Below are 18,472 nucleotides of genomic sequence, written 5' to 3' on the forward strand. Positions count from 1 at the left end.
ATTTTCGGTTTTTAAAAATTTTGCAAGGGAGTTCCTCTGTTTTTCCGTAATTTCTTCTCTCTTTCTTTTTTTTTTTTTTTTCAATTTATCAGAGCCACACATATACTTTCTTCCTGCATCTCTGTCTCTACTCGTCATGTTGCAAAATAGATACGAATACGTTATTTATTTTCACACCTCACGAATCACGATAAAAACGTACGATGTACGATCAGCTGTCATAATATATATATATATATATATATTCGGATTTGTGGGGAATATTTATTCAATAATTTCAAATGAAACTCCAATAAATTATTATATAATTATTATTTTTATTTGTGAGGAGAGATATTTTAAATATATTTGAAAGAAAATATATTTTTCAGTGTTCTTCGGAGAATTCTTGGAGGGCTTTCAGATAATGTTAATAACATGATTATTGACATTTTATTTCTTATGTATATTAAAAATGTGGCCATTTTATGGCGATGTCGCTAGATTTTGCAACAGTATTAAAACAAAAAAAAAATGAAACCATTTTTATTTTGCAAAATCAGTGAGCGGCGCGGGGCCTTCAGAAACGCGGGGCCTTGTGCGCTCATACCCCCCTCGGGCCGGCTCTGGCCTTGGGGGTTGCCTCTGTGTCACGTGATGCCCAAGTGCAAGCTCTGGCGTTGATGTGGGCAGCTGAGAGCTTGATGAGCCCCTCAATTTAGTTTCTTCGAGGGCATCCACCCTGTCCTTCAAGCTCTCATATAGGCCCACAAGAACGCTGAGTTGTTGCCTGATATCGATACACTCCTTGCATCGCGCACACACAAAGACATCCCCCATGGCAGTATCATGTTCCGTACCCGATTGCTCTGCAAACATCAAGCAAACAGTGCATTTTGTAAGGCTGTGAGTCAGAGGACAACTGCCCCCCTCAGTTCTGCTCTGAGCCACAGCACTTCCATTAGCTTGAGCCTTTTGCTTTGCTGCTCTGGTCTGAGTCATGATTCTATTAATTTATTAATTAATTATAATTAATTATGTTATGTTATTAATTATGTTAAATATAATTAATTATATTACGTTTGTAATCTAAGTCATTATATATATTTATTTAAAAGTACAATTTAAGTGCTAACGAAGTTCAACTAACGCTATCTAGTACGGTATATAACTATCGTATCACAAAGGCGGTATGATTGATGACTTTTGAGGTTATGATGAACGTCGTGGCGAGATCCAATATTCCTTACATTTTGAGGGTACAGCTCTATAACAGTTTTCGCAGGCCGGCCGCTAGTTAGTACACTGAACCGAACCTATTGGTAACTCTCTAGGAGGCTTCCGGATCAGCTAGTGTATAATCTTGCTACCTCTACTCTGCCAGATAATGACTGGAGGGAGTCCGAGTAGTGTGTATGCGGGGAGCATTGTCGAGGCCACGTTATGTCAAGGATCTGGGTATATTCTTACCACGTGTACGCCATATCCAAAAATTTCATTACTTCATACAGCATGTCCCACCCACTTTTTCTTACTATTGAATACACCATGAATTGTCAAACTAATAGAGCAAGCTTATCTGCGAAAAGACTTAACTTGCTTCTTGCCCTAATAGTAGCCAAGCATTCTTGTCTCTTGCCAAAGCTATTGGCCGCAACTTTTGCCCATCTCTGCTCCCACCTCTGTCCAAACCAGATGGTTCTGTTGTCACTTCAGCCAAGGATAAAGCTGACCTGCTAGCATCCCATTTTTCTTCCAGCTCATGTATTAATGAGCTTGGTAAAACACCTCCCACCATTCCCAACACGCTCCATTCAATACCTCCTGTGGTCTTCCGTCAAAAGGATATCAGAAGGATTTTGACGAATCTCGATGCTAAGAAAGCTCCAGGTCCTGATGGTATTTCTCCACTTGTTCTCAAAACCTGTGCTCCTGAACTTACTCCTATTCTTTGTCGACTTTTTTCACTTTCTTATTCCAAAGGTGTTTTTCCTTCTGCTTGGAAATTTGCTCATATCCAGCCAGTTCCTAAAAAGGGTGACAAATCCCTCCCATCCAATTATCGTCCCATTGCAATTACTTCTACTCTTTCCTAAGTAATGGAGAAATCAATTAACCGCCAACTCTTAAAGTACCTAGAAACTTTCCGTCTGATCAACGATCGCCAGTATGGATTCCATCAGTGTCGATCCACTGATATTCTGGCTTATGTTACCCATTTAAGGACTAATTCAATGGAAAGGTTCGGTGAAACACAAGTAGTTGCTCTTGACATCTCAAAGGCTTTTGATCGTGTTTGGCATAAAGGTCTTCTAAACAAGCTTCCATCTTATGGTTTTCCAACTGTTTTTAGTAATTGGTTATCCAATTTTCTCTCTGATTGCTCACTGAGGGTGATGGTAGATGGCTTTCTGCCTTCTAACTTCTCCACTAATGCCGGTGTTCCCCAAGGTTCAGTTCTTTCCCCCACTCTTTTCCTCTTGTATATTAATGACCTTCTTCCATTGACTGGAAATCCTATCCATAGTTTTGCCGATGATAGCACACTGCATTCCACTTTCCATTTTGAGAAATCTTGTCCTGCTCAATCAGCTTCAACTTCTCGAAAATCTGCTGCCAATTCCTTAAATGCCGATCTTATGGTAATTCCCCAGTGGGGCAAAGACAACTTAGTTGACTTCAACCCTTCTAAAACTCAGTCTTGTCTTATATCTCGCAAAAAGGATTCTTCTGCTCCTATGCTTATCTTTAGTGACACTCCGATTTCTAGACAAAATGATATATCTCTTTTGGGTATTACCCTGACTCCAAATCTCTCTTGGCACAAGCACATTACAAATATTGCTTCCTCTGCATCTAAAAAACTTGGTTTTCTCTTTCGCTCTCGGCGTTACTTTTCTTCCAAACAGCTGCTCACTCTGTATAAATCGCAAATCCGCCCTGCCATGGAATATTGTTCCCACATCTGGGGTGGTGCCCCAAAACCTCTCTCAGGCTTCTTGATTCCATTCAGAAGAGGCAATTAGGTTAATTAATGATTCATCTCTAACAGAGTCTCTCCACTCGCTTTCTCATAGACGTACTGTTTCTGCTGCATGCCTCTTCTACAGATACTTCCATGGGCACTGTTCTTCTGAATTGGCTTCTATAATTCCTGCTCTCTTTTTCAAAACAGTCCGAACATGTGCCGCCACCAGCCAACATCCATTTACTGTCCAACTTCAAACCCACAGAACCAACTTTTCATCTTCCTCATTTATTCATTCAACTGCCGTTTTCTGGAACAACCTTCCTTCATACGTGTTTCCTGAAAATTACAATCTACAGAAGTTCAAGTCCAACGTCAACAAATATCTTCTTTCATCTTCTCAACCTCAAGCACGGTACTAAGTACTATAGGTTCTAATACCTCTCGTGTTTGGGGTTCACATAAAAAAAAAAAAAAAAAAATGATTTTCATAGCTTGAGGCTTTCATACTACACTAAATTATGATCACTATATTATCCATGCAATTTAAATCCTTCTGGCAACAACAAATGAAAGGACAAGATAGTCATTATAAATGTTTACATATGTAAATAAGCGTTTTGCTTAATATTCATTAAAATGGGATCTAAAACTGCTCAACTGCTAGGTATACTCCTCTAAAATCTGGAAAATTTTAAAATCCAGCACCAAGGTCACCAAATTTTAAAGAGTTTACTGCAGTCAGAAATCCCATCTCACAATTTTTAAATATACAGGCATTTTTCCAAGATTATTGCATTACCAACATACATATTAATAATTTAAAAAATATATTATAAAAAAATTATTAGTCAACTTAACTTACCAGGAAGACCAAATGGGCTACCTGGTGCAGAGCCATTTAAGCTACTACTTGGTGAGGGCACGCTAAGTCCTGGAGCCATGGATAAACTGCTGCTGAGAGGAGAGTTTGGTGGAGGAGTTGTAAACCCATGAGGCGAGTATGTTACATTGTGTGGCATCATTGGTTCTGGAACTTGCTGGAAACTGGGAATCATGGGATGACCAGGGGGATATTCACTATGACGTGGAACAAGCACTGGTGGTAAAACTAAAAAAAAATTATTTTAAATAATTTTTTTAAATTTTATGACTAACACAAGTAAACCAAAAAAAAAATATATATCAACTTTAGATGCATAGAAATTTAGTTTGCTTTTATTGATACTATTTAAAATTGTGTTTTAAGACTAGGTTTCTAATAACAGATCAATTAAAAACTACGCAAACGTTACGAGACCTGACTTTAATTCATAACAAAATTAGTATATTTCTGATATAATACAATATGCCCTTTTAAAGTGATTCCCAGCAGTACATATATGCAATTAATGAATGAGTTATAAATAATTTTTCCAAATGAAACCTAATAGCTATTTATTTTTTAATTTTTGCATTCCCATTACACATTTAATTTTTGAGTATACACAAATTAACAAGTTGATAATATAAACAGAGCATTACATTTCAGATACATTCAATTTTTATTTCTGAAATTGATTGAACTTTCTTTTTACCAATTGATTATTATTTAATAACTATTAATATATAAAAGTAATTGTTCACTTCTCTGTACATACTTCATAATGTAATGCTCACTCAACATTTTGTAATACTTTATTATTACAGCATGTGAAATGCAACATCACCTCAGATCATAGTATGTGTCAATGCTTTTGTAATTTACTGTACTTATTTCTTCCTGGATTTTAACATTTTAAATACTGGGTGTGGCAATAAAGTTCCCAGACTGGTGCAATAAAAAGAACACAAAGTAAAAAAACTCAAAAATGGTTTTATTTTTATTCAAAATAATCACCACCTAATTGAGTGCACTCATTCCCCCATTCTAAAAGTTTTTGAAAAGAGTCAGTGAAGGCATCCAAAGAGGTGATGTTTAATTCAGTGGTCAACTTTTCTTTATGTCCTTAAACATCCTAAAATCTCTTTCCTTTGAGGGTAGTTTTCACCTTGAGAAAGAGGAAGAAGTTTGCTTGTGCTAGATCGGGAGAGTAGGGTGGATGGTTGATCTGTACAATGCCATGTTTTGTTAGAAATGTCTTGACAACAAGTACAGAATGGGCAGGGGTGCTGTCATGCAAAAATAACCAGTGCTTTTCTCTTGAAATTGCTGCATCACCCAGGAAAAGCAGTTCAATAGTCTTTGAAGCACTGTATGTAGCACTGACATACACAGGTGCTTCAAAATCATAGCACAGACCCTCTCCCCTTCAGGCAAAATTCCTTGTGAATCACACACTATTTGTCAAAAACATGATCTGCATCGTCATGATCCTGGATTTTTGTAAACAAAACATTTGGGCCTTGGTAATGATTTTGAAGTCCACTGCATGCTCTGACACTTCATCTCTGGGTTATATTGAAATACCCAATACGTATTGTCTTAACAAGTCTGGATGAAGCCTTTACATGATGACACTCTTCATTGCTTCTGCTCATCTGTGAGGCATAAATCTTGCACAGACCATCCTTTTCCCTAAATCTTCATGCAGAATTTGACAAATCATCTCCTTATTTATATCCAAATCACCAGCCATCATTTGAGGGTCAAATGGTGATCTCTTGCCACAATTTCCCAAACTTTTGCAATTCTGTCCTCATTTCAAGAGGTTGAGGGATGTCCACTTAGATCACTGTGAACATCCTCATGTCTGTTTTTGAACCACTTATACCATTCAAACACATTGGTACAACTTAACATCACCATAACAGGTTTTAACATTTCATATGTTTCTATTGCAGATTTTCCCAGTTTAAAGCAAAATTTGATATTTGTTCATTGCTCCATTGCAAAATCGTGATGTGGAACATTAATACTACTAATGAAATTGGTTGTTACTTGCAACCTGTCAGCCTACTGGACAATCTCTGTACCACCATCTGTTGAAGGAAATTTGAAATACAACATACCACTTCTGTTTATTTTCAAACTCATTGAATATGACCACAACAGCACCAGTCCGGGAACTCTATTGCCACACCTCATATATACAAATGTGACTAAAAACAGTAAAAATTGCTTAAAAATATATATAAAAAGAGAGGAAAACATTTTACAGTACAATTAACACTACTTATTTCTTAGAGAAGTGGTTAATTCTTCATCTTAAGCAATTTTTGGCAAAGCCAAAAATTGCTTAAGATGAAGTAATGTGTGAATGGATCCATATCAATGATATGGATCCATTCACACATTACAGATTCCTCCTAACCCATCAAGCTATGTTCAAACATAGCTTGATGTTTGATTATTATTATTATTATGCCTCACACATAATAATAATAATAATAATAAAAAATAAAATAAAAAAATACAGTTTCCTTAAGCTACTCTGAAAAATAACTAGTAAACCTATTAAAATGCAATTTATATCCTCAAATATCGGCATCTCAACTGGTGTTCTCATGACAAGTGCACTGCAAGCTGTGGTTTAATGTGCCACAAAAAATTAACTAATATACAAGTGCGTCATATAAAAAACATTTTGTTTTAGAGTTATGTGCAATATTTTACATTTAAGCATATTAAGCGTACAATTCAGTGAATACCAAAATACTGTGAGCTATGTGAGAATTCATTTTATTAAACACAGTAAACAGTAACTTCAGTTAACACAATGACATTGTTGATATATTTTATCAAGCAGTTTATTTCCAAATCCATATTCTGTCACTTTGTGGTGATTCCTTAAAAGAGTATTGTTGATGGGCTGAAGGTTGGGAAATCCGAACTCGTTCAGAGTTTTTATTTTCTAGGTTAGTAAATCTGGAGTTGAACTGATAATGGACAATGAGCAGATTTTGCAAGTGTTTGGATATTTATTTAGTGGAGTAAACTGTCATTGTACCTTTTTATGGAAAGCTGTTAAAACTAGTAGTAAACTAGCATTAACAACTTGCCATAAAATTAGTGGATAAGGTGAGAAGCAAGAAATAACTTTTTGACAGACTTCTACTCAATTCCACCTTTAACCAGGCATGCTATGAGTAGTGCAAGCTTCAACAGCCATCTGTAAAAAAACAGTAGATACCTTTACATCTGCTCTATGTGTGAAAAAGTTTCTTATGCTTCCTGTTTCAGGTCTCACAGTTAACACAGTAACTATGATTGCTATACCATTTAGGCAGAAATAACTTTTATGGGTAATCCCTCCCACCAACCAGGGCTAAGCCACTCAATCGCACAGGAAGAGAAATCTCATGGAAACTGCATGATTTTTGCTCCCAGAAACTTGAGAATAAAAACAATTTAAGACTTAGTACACTAATAATGCTTAATGACCTCAGTAGCCTTAGCACAAAATCTTAAATGATCTGACCACCCCCACCCTTAACTTATCCATGCTACTGGAGCAGTACATAATTCAAAAACCATTCATAAAAAAAGGAAAAGAGTAGTAACCTTCATTTACAATTATATTAAATTAAATAAATAACACTTATCTCCATGTCCTTGAAAGCAACAGTTAGTTCATTAACCCTATAATGTTGAGACCCCTAATCCAGAATGGCTGCAGTTTAAAGGTAAACTGCAGCCATTATCAATCCACTGCAGGATGAAAGCGTCCTCAACAATTCATGTTGAGGGAAATGGACCATAATCTGCCATGTTGGTCCACTGTGGGTTGGCAGATCAACCATATTTAGCAGTCAGGGGCTTGAACCCTGGTCTACTCAAGGAGCATGTGCTACTGCACTCCTACTCCTGACCATTCAGCTATGGAGGCCATCTGAAATAGTATATTGAATGAAAATTCATACTATACTTATTTACAGACAACAATTTTGAATCCACTTTGGGATTCTGCTATCATATTGACTCAATGTGGAGTTAACTGATATTCATTTATTTTCTCTACTTTTCGGATTCCATGTGCAGTTTTCAACTTTATCCATGACACTAAATTACCTGTTGATAATGTGGTATGCTTACAATAAGTTATTTTATATGCCAAACTGTGTTGTTGTACTGAACTGCCTTGCAGTGAATCAAAGGGGTCTTGTCAAATTGTTTTATATAAACAAGTCTTTTATACAAAACTTTTTTTTTTTTCCTTAAAAATTTTGAAAATTCTGATTCTTAAAAAAAAAATCCATTTGGCATGTCGTGTATTTTCCAAAAAAAACACACATATGCTAACCTTTAATAAAGAGATACTTCTTACTTATGTATCCACACAAATTTTAACCATGTTCTAGTAAAGCAAATATCTCAAACTTACAAGGGCTCACAAACTTAATTGGTTACCTTTTCTAATTATGAGGGGCATTTAAAAAATAAGTTACACCTGCCGCCATCTCTTGGTATAATTGCGCAACAAATGTTGCACCTGCACGGAATGGAGTTCCTATCGTGCATCCCCTGGTAGGTGAGTTTCGTTGATGTAGTGGTAACAGTTGTGTAGGAGCAAGCGTTCATAATGGCACGTCAGCTAGAATGTTACTCCAAGTTCGAGGCATGCAGAACAGTACAATTTTTGTGGGCGAAACGTCTGAATTGTTCCAAGATTCATCGTGAAATAATGGCGGTGTATGGGGAAAATGCATGTCGCGTCCAGCCAGAGTGAAGCGGTGCCAGCAGTTTGAAAGTGGTTGCGACAGAATTGATGATGCTGATCGAAAACGAAGGCCATCAATGTTGACCACTGCAGACAACGTGATGCAGGTTGATAAAATGAATTCGCAATAATCGAAGACTGACAGTTGCAGAAATGGCAAAGGAGTTGGATATTTCGATAGGCAGTGTTCATTCCATTGTCCACAAACATCTTGACTATCGCAAATTGTGTCCACGATGGATTCCTCATTCACTGACAGACGAACACAAAGGTCAACCTTTTTTTGTCTTCTCTAGCCTTCCTTCAACACTATTCTGTGGAAGGCCATGGCTTCTTACGGCACATCATCACTGACGATGAAACGTGGGTGCACCATTTCACCCCAGAAACGAAGAGAGCATCTATGGAATGGAGACACACAACATTGCCTGTGTGGAATAAATTCAAAGTTGCACCATCAGCAGGAAAGGTCATGGCCACTGTGTTTTTCGATTGTGAAGGTTACATGGAATTTATGGCAAAAGGCACAACAATTAATGCTGCCTTTATACTGCCAAACATTATGTTCTTGCGAACAGCCATGAAAAAACAAGAGGCCTGGAAAGTTAAGCAAAGGTGTTCTCATTCAGGACAACGCCATGCCACACAATATGTGCGCACAACACGACACTTGCTCCAAAGTTTTGGATGGGAAGTATGGCAACATCTGCTGTACAGTCCTGATCTTTCGCCTTGTGACTATCACATCTTCAGCAAGCTGAAAGAACAGCTAGGGGGACAACAATTTACACACGATGAGCAGGTGCAAACAGCAGTTTGACAGTGGCTGTATTTCTATCGTCAGGGAATCGAACATTTAGTCACACGTTCCGAGAAGTGTTTACACCAACTCGGTGACTGTGGAAAAGTAGTGCAAGGTATGTGCTTTCTATTGCATAATGTTACATACCGCAATAATGTCTCTTGGGCTACAATGGTCAAGTGTAACTTATTTTTTGAATTACCCTCATAGAATACAATCACCAAGATGATTGTATTTTGCAGAAAATGAACTTGTGGGCCACATGTAGCTCACTACAATTCTGCAACTCCTGAAGTAAAGCAAAAATGTTTTCCTCTTTACCGAACATATCTTTAAATTTGTTTTAAATTTTAAATTTTAGACTATTAGATTTTAAACTTGATATTCTCTCATAAGTACATGGCATGGCTGCTGCAATGGCCCTATATGACCATTGAAGCAGCCATATAGTTATAAGAACATATAGTTACAGCTCACAAAAACTGCAAATTTCATATTTGAGACCATTTTTTCTGTACCAATATTCTGCACATTATATTAAGTATTGTCTCAAAATGGTCAACAATGAGATTTTTGCTTTACTAATAAGGTATAATAAATAAAGAACAGCTGGCTGGATTTAAACTACTTTGTTAATTCAATGGCTTTAATGCTAACAGCAAAACAAATTTTGCTTTTATGATGAGTTTTCCTGATGTTGCACCACTTTCAAATGCATTTGTTTAAAAATAATTAACCTTTTAGCAATGTAGTGACATCCCCAAAAGGTTAATCTGTTATTCAGCCATTGTTTTGGCCTTTAAATAAATGTCAGCTAACCTTTTTTAATTTATTTGAAAGTAGTACAATATCAGGGAAACTTGTGAAAGCAAATTTTGTTCTGCTGCAAGCATTAACACCATTTCATTAATCCAATTAGCTGCAAAAATAAACAAAAAAAAAAAAAAAAAAACGTAAATATAGGACAGTCTTCCTAACTCCATATAATTTAATAAATTACATTTATTTTATTATTATTATTTTATTTGTTTATGATTTCATTATTATTCTATCCCTGGAAATACAAAATGAATTCTAAAACCACCATGTGATGTCCTTCTCCAACTATATTAGACCAATTCTTATAGTATTAGCAATAACAGTAGTAGTCAGACAGGCTATGTTGTAGTCAGTCTGCATGATGTTTGAGGCCCCCACAGAGGTAAAGGTAAGAAGTTGAAATTTGGTATGTTGATATTATTTTTGATGAAACTAACATGCAAAAAACCAGAAACAAATCATATTTTTAAATTTTGAGGAAGGGGATTTTCTCTTTGCTGCACATATTTTTAACAGAATATATTAGCAAAAAGGCCACTTGCATTGGCAATATCCATTGATCAATTCTGTGTATGTACTAATACCACTATAATTGAGAGTTACTAAAAGAATCATAAAAACAATTTTTTTCACAAACTAAACCAATATTTAATACATATGTATATTTAAAAATATAAAATTACCTGAAATTAAATTACATAATAAAATAAAATTACTTAAATGCAATAAAACATTTTAAAATATAATAAAAAAAATCTAAAAATAGATTCCAGAGCTTTCCAAAGCCATGGCTTTTTTTGGGAGCAGATTACACTGAACAACAAATTTTGGGTCATATCTTGTTACAGGCACGAAAGAAAGTTTACTTTATAGATTCTGGGGTGCTAAACATGGAAACAGTGCTTAAAATGGCAGATTAGCTCTTGTTTTCAAAAATAGTTTTTATATTTATACAAGGCATTTTTTATTTATATGGCAGTAAGATGTAGCTATGAACATATCTGTATCAATCATGGTACCTTTTCACCTTTCGCTTGTATTCAGCTTCGGGAGCATCCCTTTTCACCATCCAACAATAAACAGTTAACATGGCGGCACTCCATTTGCTTTTGTATCTTTGTTCCATCGCTGCAATGTCTTGAGGGAAGCGCTCACCATGTCGTCGTTGACGGCACCACTGGTTGGCAGGAAGAAATCCATGTGTGAGTGCAAGAAATGCATCTTCAATGACATGTTGCACCCCAGTTTTTCGTAAGAAGTAATGAGATCAGCCACAAGCTGCCTGTAGTAGCCGGGCTTAACGTTTCCTAGAAAACCGATCAAAACATTTCAAAAGGCTTTCCACGCTGATTTCTTGCTATCACTAAGGACACATTTGAACTGTTAGTTTTTGAAAAGTTGCCTTATTTGTGGACCAATGAAAATGCCTGCCTTAATTTTCTTTGCATTAAGTTTTGGGAATTTCTCTTGCAAGTATGTGAATGCAAGTCCATTCACTTCCAAAGCCTTCACGAAATTTTTCAAGAGTTTGATGTGGAGTGGTGGAAGCTAAACTTTATTTGAATCTACCAGAGGTTCAAATGCTACATTCTTCATTCCAGGTGTTAATGATTTTCATCGAGGCCAACTCCTCTTCTCGTAGTGCATATCCTTGGCACTATCCTTGGTAAATTCTATCAAACAGAAGGTGATTATTTGGGAACGTGCCTCATGCTCATTACTGCCATTAGCTCATTCTCATCCGGCACGTTCCCAAATAATGGTGACTATTTATAGATGCTTCTAGGATTAACCTTAAGGCTGTTTATTACACAATGGAAGTATACTGCCTTCAACACCTCTTGCATATGCCACTCACAAAACAGAAACATATACAAACATGGAGAACATTCTCTTAGGTATGCCCTATCAGAAGTAACAGTCTGTGACATGATTTGTTGGCTCCCTTCATATCATGGACACTGCGAAAGGCATAAAACATCCCTTTTGATTTACCCATGCATTGAGTTCTGATGAACAGGTAGTCCAGGATATTTGTGGAGCACAGCTCTTGTTCTGGTCACCTACTTTACACCCAAAGTACAAGAAGTAGGCCCTTTTTATGGCTCGAGTTAAGGGACGCTTTCTTGAAGCTATGAAACAGAAGTCACCACATAGTCATCCGGACTATTCACACAATTACAGGGCATAATAATCTTACACAACACAAATACTGTGCAAAAAGTAGGAATCTCACAGAGAACAACCGTTAACTGAGAACAAATCACCCAGTACCTAGCCATATTCAGGGATTACTGCAACACAGTTGAAGATGCATTTGAGGTGACAACAACTTATCATGTAGTAGTAGTAGTGGCATGTGATGCAAGTGTATGAGTTTATGCAGCATCAGCCAAAAAAAAAAATCACACTATTCCCTCCAAATGCCTGTCCAGTTCCTCCTTAAATTTATTCAACCTATCAACTTCCACGGCGGATGGAAGATTGTTCCAGCAATTAACCACCCGCTGGCTAAAGGCAAATTTCCGCACATCTATTCTACATCTGTCCTTTCTTAATTTGAATTTATGCCCCCTTAGGTTTATAATCTGAACAAGTGGAAGGATCCCATCAGAATTCAGTGTGCTCAACCCATTCAAGATGATATACACCTCAATCAGATCACCACGCAGGTGCCTAGTCTCCAGCCACTGCAATTTGCAGAACTTAAGCCTCTCTTGGTAAGAGGATCCCTTCATTCCCCTCACCAATCTTGTTGCCCTTCTCTGTACACGCTCAAGTAAATCTACATCTTTCCTAAAATGAGGTCTCCAGACCTGTACGCAGTACTCAAGGCGTGGCCTGACCATTGCCTTATACAGAGGGACAATCACCTCCTTTTCCCTGCTAGCAAAATTCCTATATATCATTGACAAAACCCCATGACCTGCCCCGGCAGCCTGTCTGCATTGCTCAGAAAACTTCATATCTGACTGTACAATTACTCCCAGGTCTTTTTCGTTTTCTACCACCTTAAGTGTAGTACCACATAGTTGGTACGTTTCTCTGGAGTTATTTCTACCCATATGCAGTACTTTGCATTTGTCAAGGTTAAACTTCAGTTGCCACTTCTTAGCCCATCTGCCCAAATTATCTAGATCCTGTTGCAGTGGCACACTGCCATTACTGTCATTAACAACCCTGCCAACCTTTGTATCATCTGCAAACTTCGACATTAAGCCTAATATACCTTCATCAATATCATTGATAAATATACAAAACAACAGTGGACCCAACACCGAACCCTGTGCGACTCCACTAATAACATTAGTCCAGGAAGAGCAGCACCCATTGATTACCACCCTCTGTCTTCTCCAACTTAATCATCCTTTTATCCATTGTAGCAACTTACTCTTAATACCATTCTGCTCCAATTTGTACAATAGTCTTCCATGTGCAACAGTGTCAAAAGCTTTTCTGAAATCCAAATATATGATATCAAAATTATTTTTTACATCCAGTTCCTTTGTAACCACATCACAATATCCTATCAAATTTGTCAGACAAGACTTTCCCTTAACAAACCATGCTGTGTCTGAATTATTGCTGCAGTCTTGTCTAGATGATCCTGCAATGCATCTTTAACCAGTGACTCCATTATTTTACCCGGAACAGAAGTTAAACTAACTGGTCTGTAATTACTTCGATCCCCCTTTGTGAATTGGGGATACATTTGCACATCTCCAGTCCGTGGGAACCTCCCCTGAGTCCAAGGATGCTCTCATAATTATGGCTAAGGGTTTGCTTAGTTGCTTTGCCACCTCCTTTAGTATAACTGGATAGATCCCATCCACCCCAGGTGCTTTTCTTATGTTTAGCTTCAACAATTTCTCCTCCACTTTGCTCTCAGTTATTACAAAATCATTAAGTATCCTGCTACAGTTTGATAACCTTCTACCATTTTCAAACCTTAATAATTCCTCATGTGTGAATGTAGATGCAAAATACTCATTCAGTTTGTTTGCTATCTGAGCAGGATCATTAACAGTCAAACCATCGATGTCAAGTGGACCAATCAGATTCATCCCCTTCCTTTTAGAGTTTATATAAGTAAAGAAATCCTTGTTGGTTTCCTTAGCATCTTTTGCCAAGTATTTCTCGTAATCTGCCTTTGCCTGCCTAACCTCCTTTGTGACCTGATTACTGACTAGTTTATATCTGCCATAGGCTTCTGAGTCGCTTGATAATTTATATGCATCCCATGCATTTTTCTTCTCTGTTAAATGTGATGTAGAGTGAGGTGACAGCTGCCGATCATGTGATAAAAGAATGGTGGTACTGAAACTATGGTGTTGCCATGCGTTTTGCCGAGAGCCATAGCTGGTAATGTGGAGTAATTCACTAATATGAGACCCCAACTGTAATTTTAAAACAAGAGCCAATCGACAAATTTTAATATGATTTTCATGTTCAGCAGCATAAAATTAGTCAATATTGGGTATTTTTGTTTTCATAACATTTTATGTGTTGACCAGTGTTATGATTGCTGGAACAAACTTCTATCTGTCGTTGTAGAAGTTGACAGCTTCTAGACATTTGGAGCAAATGGATGACTGAAATGGAAAGTTTTTTTCTTTTTTTTGGCTGATGCTGTATAAGCTTGCTTTCTTGCATCATATGCCTCTACTAATGCTAATGCTATATTCTCATTGTAATATACATTATGCTCTTTATATGGCATGGCTGCCTTAGTGCCAATACACCATCATAATCTTGTCATGGCACAAGAAACGTCTGGTGCCATAACAGGATTATGATGGTGCCATGGCAACAAAAATATCTCTTCATCTTGACAGCTGCCAGCAAACATAAGTTTTATATGATTGGAAGTAGCCCTAGAGTCTTCATATAGTAACACTAAGGTTTTGTACAGAGATCAGAGATGGAATTATGACAAGAGTTGTGTATTGCCACTGCAGCAGTAGTTTGCCATATACTGGCAGTTCCCGCTTTACAAGTTGTCGCTTTATGAGTTTTTTTTTTTCAAGTATCAACAAAATCGAAAATATGAACATTAATTGCAAAAAATGAATGTTAAACATTCATTTTTTGCAATCTGAGCAGGATCATTAACAGTCAAACCATCTATGTCAAGTGGACCAATCAGATTCACCCCCTTCCTTTTAGAGTTTATATAAGTAAAGAAATCCTTGCTGTTTTCCTTAGCATCTTTTGCCAAGGATTTCTCGTAATCTGCCTTCGCCATAAATACCACATTTCAAACTACGCGCATAGCTGTACAATACAGTGTACCCCCGCTTTAGGATATTAATCCGTTCCAGAGACACCATCGTATCGTGAAAATATCGTAATGTGAACCCAATAACACATTGTTTTTTGGTAATTAGTTAGTTCCACAACCTTGGAAGTTGAAATTTTCGCTATATAACTAACTCTTTAAAAGAGTCATTTTTATAATTTAAATTGTATTGGTTAACAATTCAAATCATTAAAATGTATCACACTTTCATCATTATCATATGTTCTGTTATAAGAACCAATTTTGAACGGCTGTGTGATATTATTCTAAAGTACATTTCTGGAGGTATGACCATAAAACAATAAAAACATTTTGCACTTTCCGATTTATTGGACTTTTCTTTTACTGCAAGCAATTATAAACAGGTAGTAAACTCAATGTTATTGCATTTGCAAAAATACCGATAGCTGGGAATTCTGTGGTTTTTTAATGTTATTATGGTGAAATGTGTTTCCCCTTTATAAAAACAAACAAATTTTCAGAATCTTCTCTTCATTTCTTTTTTTTTTTTAAGCTTCGTAAACTTGTTACTCTGAGCAAATTGCATTAGTTGCAATTTGTGCATTCTGTTAAAAAATGCTTATGCATGCTATTGAAATTTATAAAGAAAAGAGAAGATTATCTTGGAAATAAATGCCTCGAAGTATTTCTGAAGACGACGACAGTAATCAACAGTACAATAATATAATTATAAAAATTACATTTCATAATACAAATTATATATATACAGTATATAATTTTATTCTTTATACAGAGGTACTAAGTAAACATCAATTATAGATCACCACAAAATTAAAAAGATACTGTACACCTTTTTATAATGAAATAAACATATAAATTAAAAAATAATAATAAGTTTAAGTAACTTAAACCCAAATTACGTGGCACCCCTGGAATGTTGATGCGGCACCCGAGTTGAAAACCACTGGGTTAACAAGTGTGCATTTAGTCTATGATGTCGATGAAGAATAAACATTCTTTTTAACATTTGTGAGTCATAAATAATTTCTATATTATTATAATTTGCTTGATTTTACAGACTACGTTTTCAGTTCTTTGGATAAATCAATCATTGTTTAAACATTAACTAATTTCATTGTTGATAATGTAACCTATTTTAAACATTGTCTATGGGAAATAAATTCCCGCTTTATGAGCGTGCGCTAGGAACGAATTAACTCAGAAAGTTGGGAACTACCTATACTAATATAGAGCATATAATATACAATGCAATCAGAATGTATAATCTGTTGACAAATAGTCTTGGCTGTGGGGGAGACTTCAGATTGGGGACTTCTTATCAACATGTCAGGGAAAGTACTAGGGAAAAGAATACTCTAGACCTCCTCATCACCCATGAACCAGATGGCATAATATTGCTGACAGTACAGGAACCAGTAGTAGGAAGGGATCACGGAGTTCTACGGTGAACAATGTAGAGAGAGGTAGCAGTAGTTAAAGGCAAAGGGATGGGTTATAATTTCAGGAAAGGAAAGTACAATGCCGTAAGGTGCTACATTGCCTCTATTAACTGGGTAGACATCTCACAGAGAACGAATACAATTGAATTATGGTATACCATTAAAACATTAATCACGGAAGCCTTGAATGCTTATATACCATTAAAAATATACTCCATGAGGAGGATTCCAAGTTGGACGAATAATGAAGTTGTCAGATTACTTGAATGAAGTTGTCAGATTGCAAGGAAAAGCAATTATTACAGAGCAATAAAAAGTACTGAAGCCTACAACAGCTACAAATTGATCTGTAATAGTGCCACAGAAAAGGTTATGCTGGAAAAAGGCAGATTATGAGAAATTGCTGGCAAAGAGTTTTTATATGTTTGAAGATTTATTGAATGTTTTCCTTACAAATAAACTGTACTAGAATACTTATGGTCAACACTTATTTCACTATTTCATTCACCAAATTATTACTGCACAAATCAAATGTAATACCATTTAAAGACTATTTATCCCACTCAGTGTGAATATTTGTAAAGTTTGATGAAGAAATATTAATGTTTGCTTATGGGGTGCTGCCACAGACCCTGTTGGGGTGTTACAGTAATATATGGTACATCTATTGTACTACTGTTCTGAAACCTGAAAAATTCCAAAACACATCTGGCCCCAAGGGTTTCAAATAAGGGATTGCAAACTTGTAATGATTTTAAGCTCTAATTTCCAGCAATAGTTAAAGTTGTATGCTCAGGCCTATAGGATGCTATTTCTTGTGTTGAAAATATGTAGCTGACAGTACAGATGTGCCTCAGCAACACAGCATAATCGTTAAAAAAAAAAGTGGTTGTTAGTTCAGCATTAGAAAAATCAATTCCTTGTTTGTTATTTCATTATTATACTCATTTTTCTCTTCTTTACTGAACAGCACAATTAAATAATGAAAGGCAATTTTTCCAGTGTTGGCTATTCGATACAGAAGGTAGAGGTATGTCCCTTCCTCCAGCATAATAAAGTAATTGTTTTAGCATAAGAAGTTGTTTTACTCAGTGACAAATACATGTCACGGAGTAAAGATTCACTAACCAGTTGCCAAAGTACTAGTGTATTGTTTAGCGAATGACCAATGAAAGCTTTATGTAATGAAGTGTGTTTGTTTGCCAGGATTAGAGTATGAGTGAGCAAACAGACTACAGCTTAATTGAGTGCTTAAAATATCATCAATACATTCACATTTCACTGGTTTAACATTTATTTATGAATGTATGCACATTCAGTCTCAGTAATCATTGAATTATGGCCACCTATCTAATACTGTGTTGGGCCACCATTTGCACAGGCATTGACTCCGCTACCTATCTGAAGACATCCATAGGGATCTGCAGCCATGCTGCCTGCAAAGCCCACCACAGTGTTAGAACAGATGATGGCTGCGTGTCGATATGCCTCACTCCCCATTCCAAAACATCCCACAGGTGATTTGAATTGAGATCAAGTGAAATT

General features: G+C 36.4%; 1 protein-coding gene across 1 annotated transcript in view; it reads right to left on the reverse strand.

Annotated features, from left to right (window-relative positions):
• The window catches only part of LOC150078077 (protein mothers against dpp-like), a 96,995-nt gene that overhangs the window by 37,049 nt on the left and 41,474 nt on the right, over positions 1–18,472 (reverse strand). The window contains exon 4 of the mRNA XM_090385162.1: positions 3,813–4,058. Within this exon, the coding sequence (XP_090241288.1) occupies positions 3,813–4,058 (246 nt within the window). The remainder of the gene's footprint in view (positions 1–3,812; positions 4,059–18,472) is intronic.

Source organism: Mastigoproctus giganteus, chromosome 11 (assembly GCF_048544385.1).
Source record: "Mastigoproctus giganteus isolate SK-2022 chromosome 11, ASM4854438v1, whole genome shotgun sequence".
In the NCBI taxonomy this organism is placed as follows: Eukaryota; Metazoa; Arthropoda; class Arachnida; order Uropygi; family Thelyphonidae; genus Mastigoproctus; species Mastigoproctus giganteus.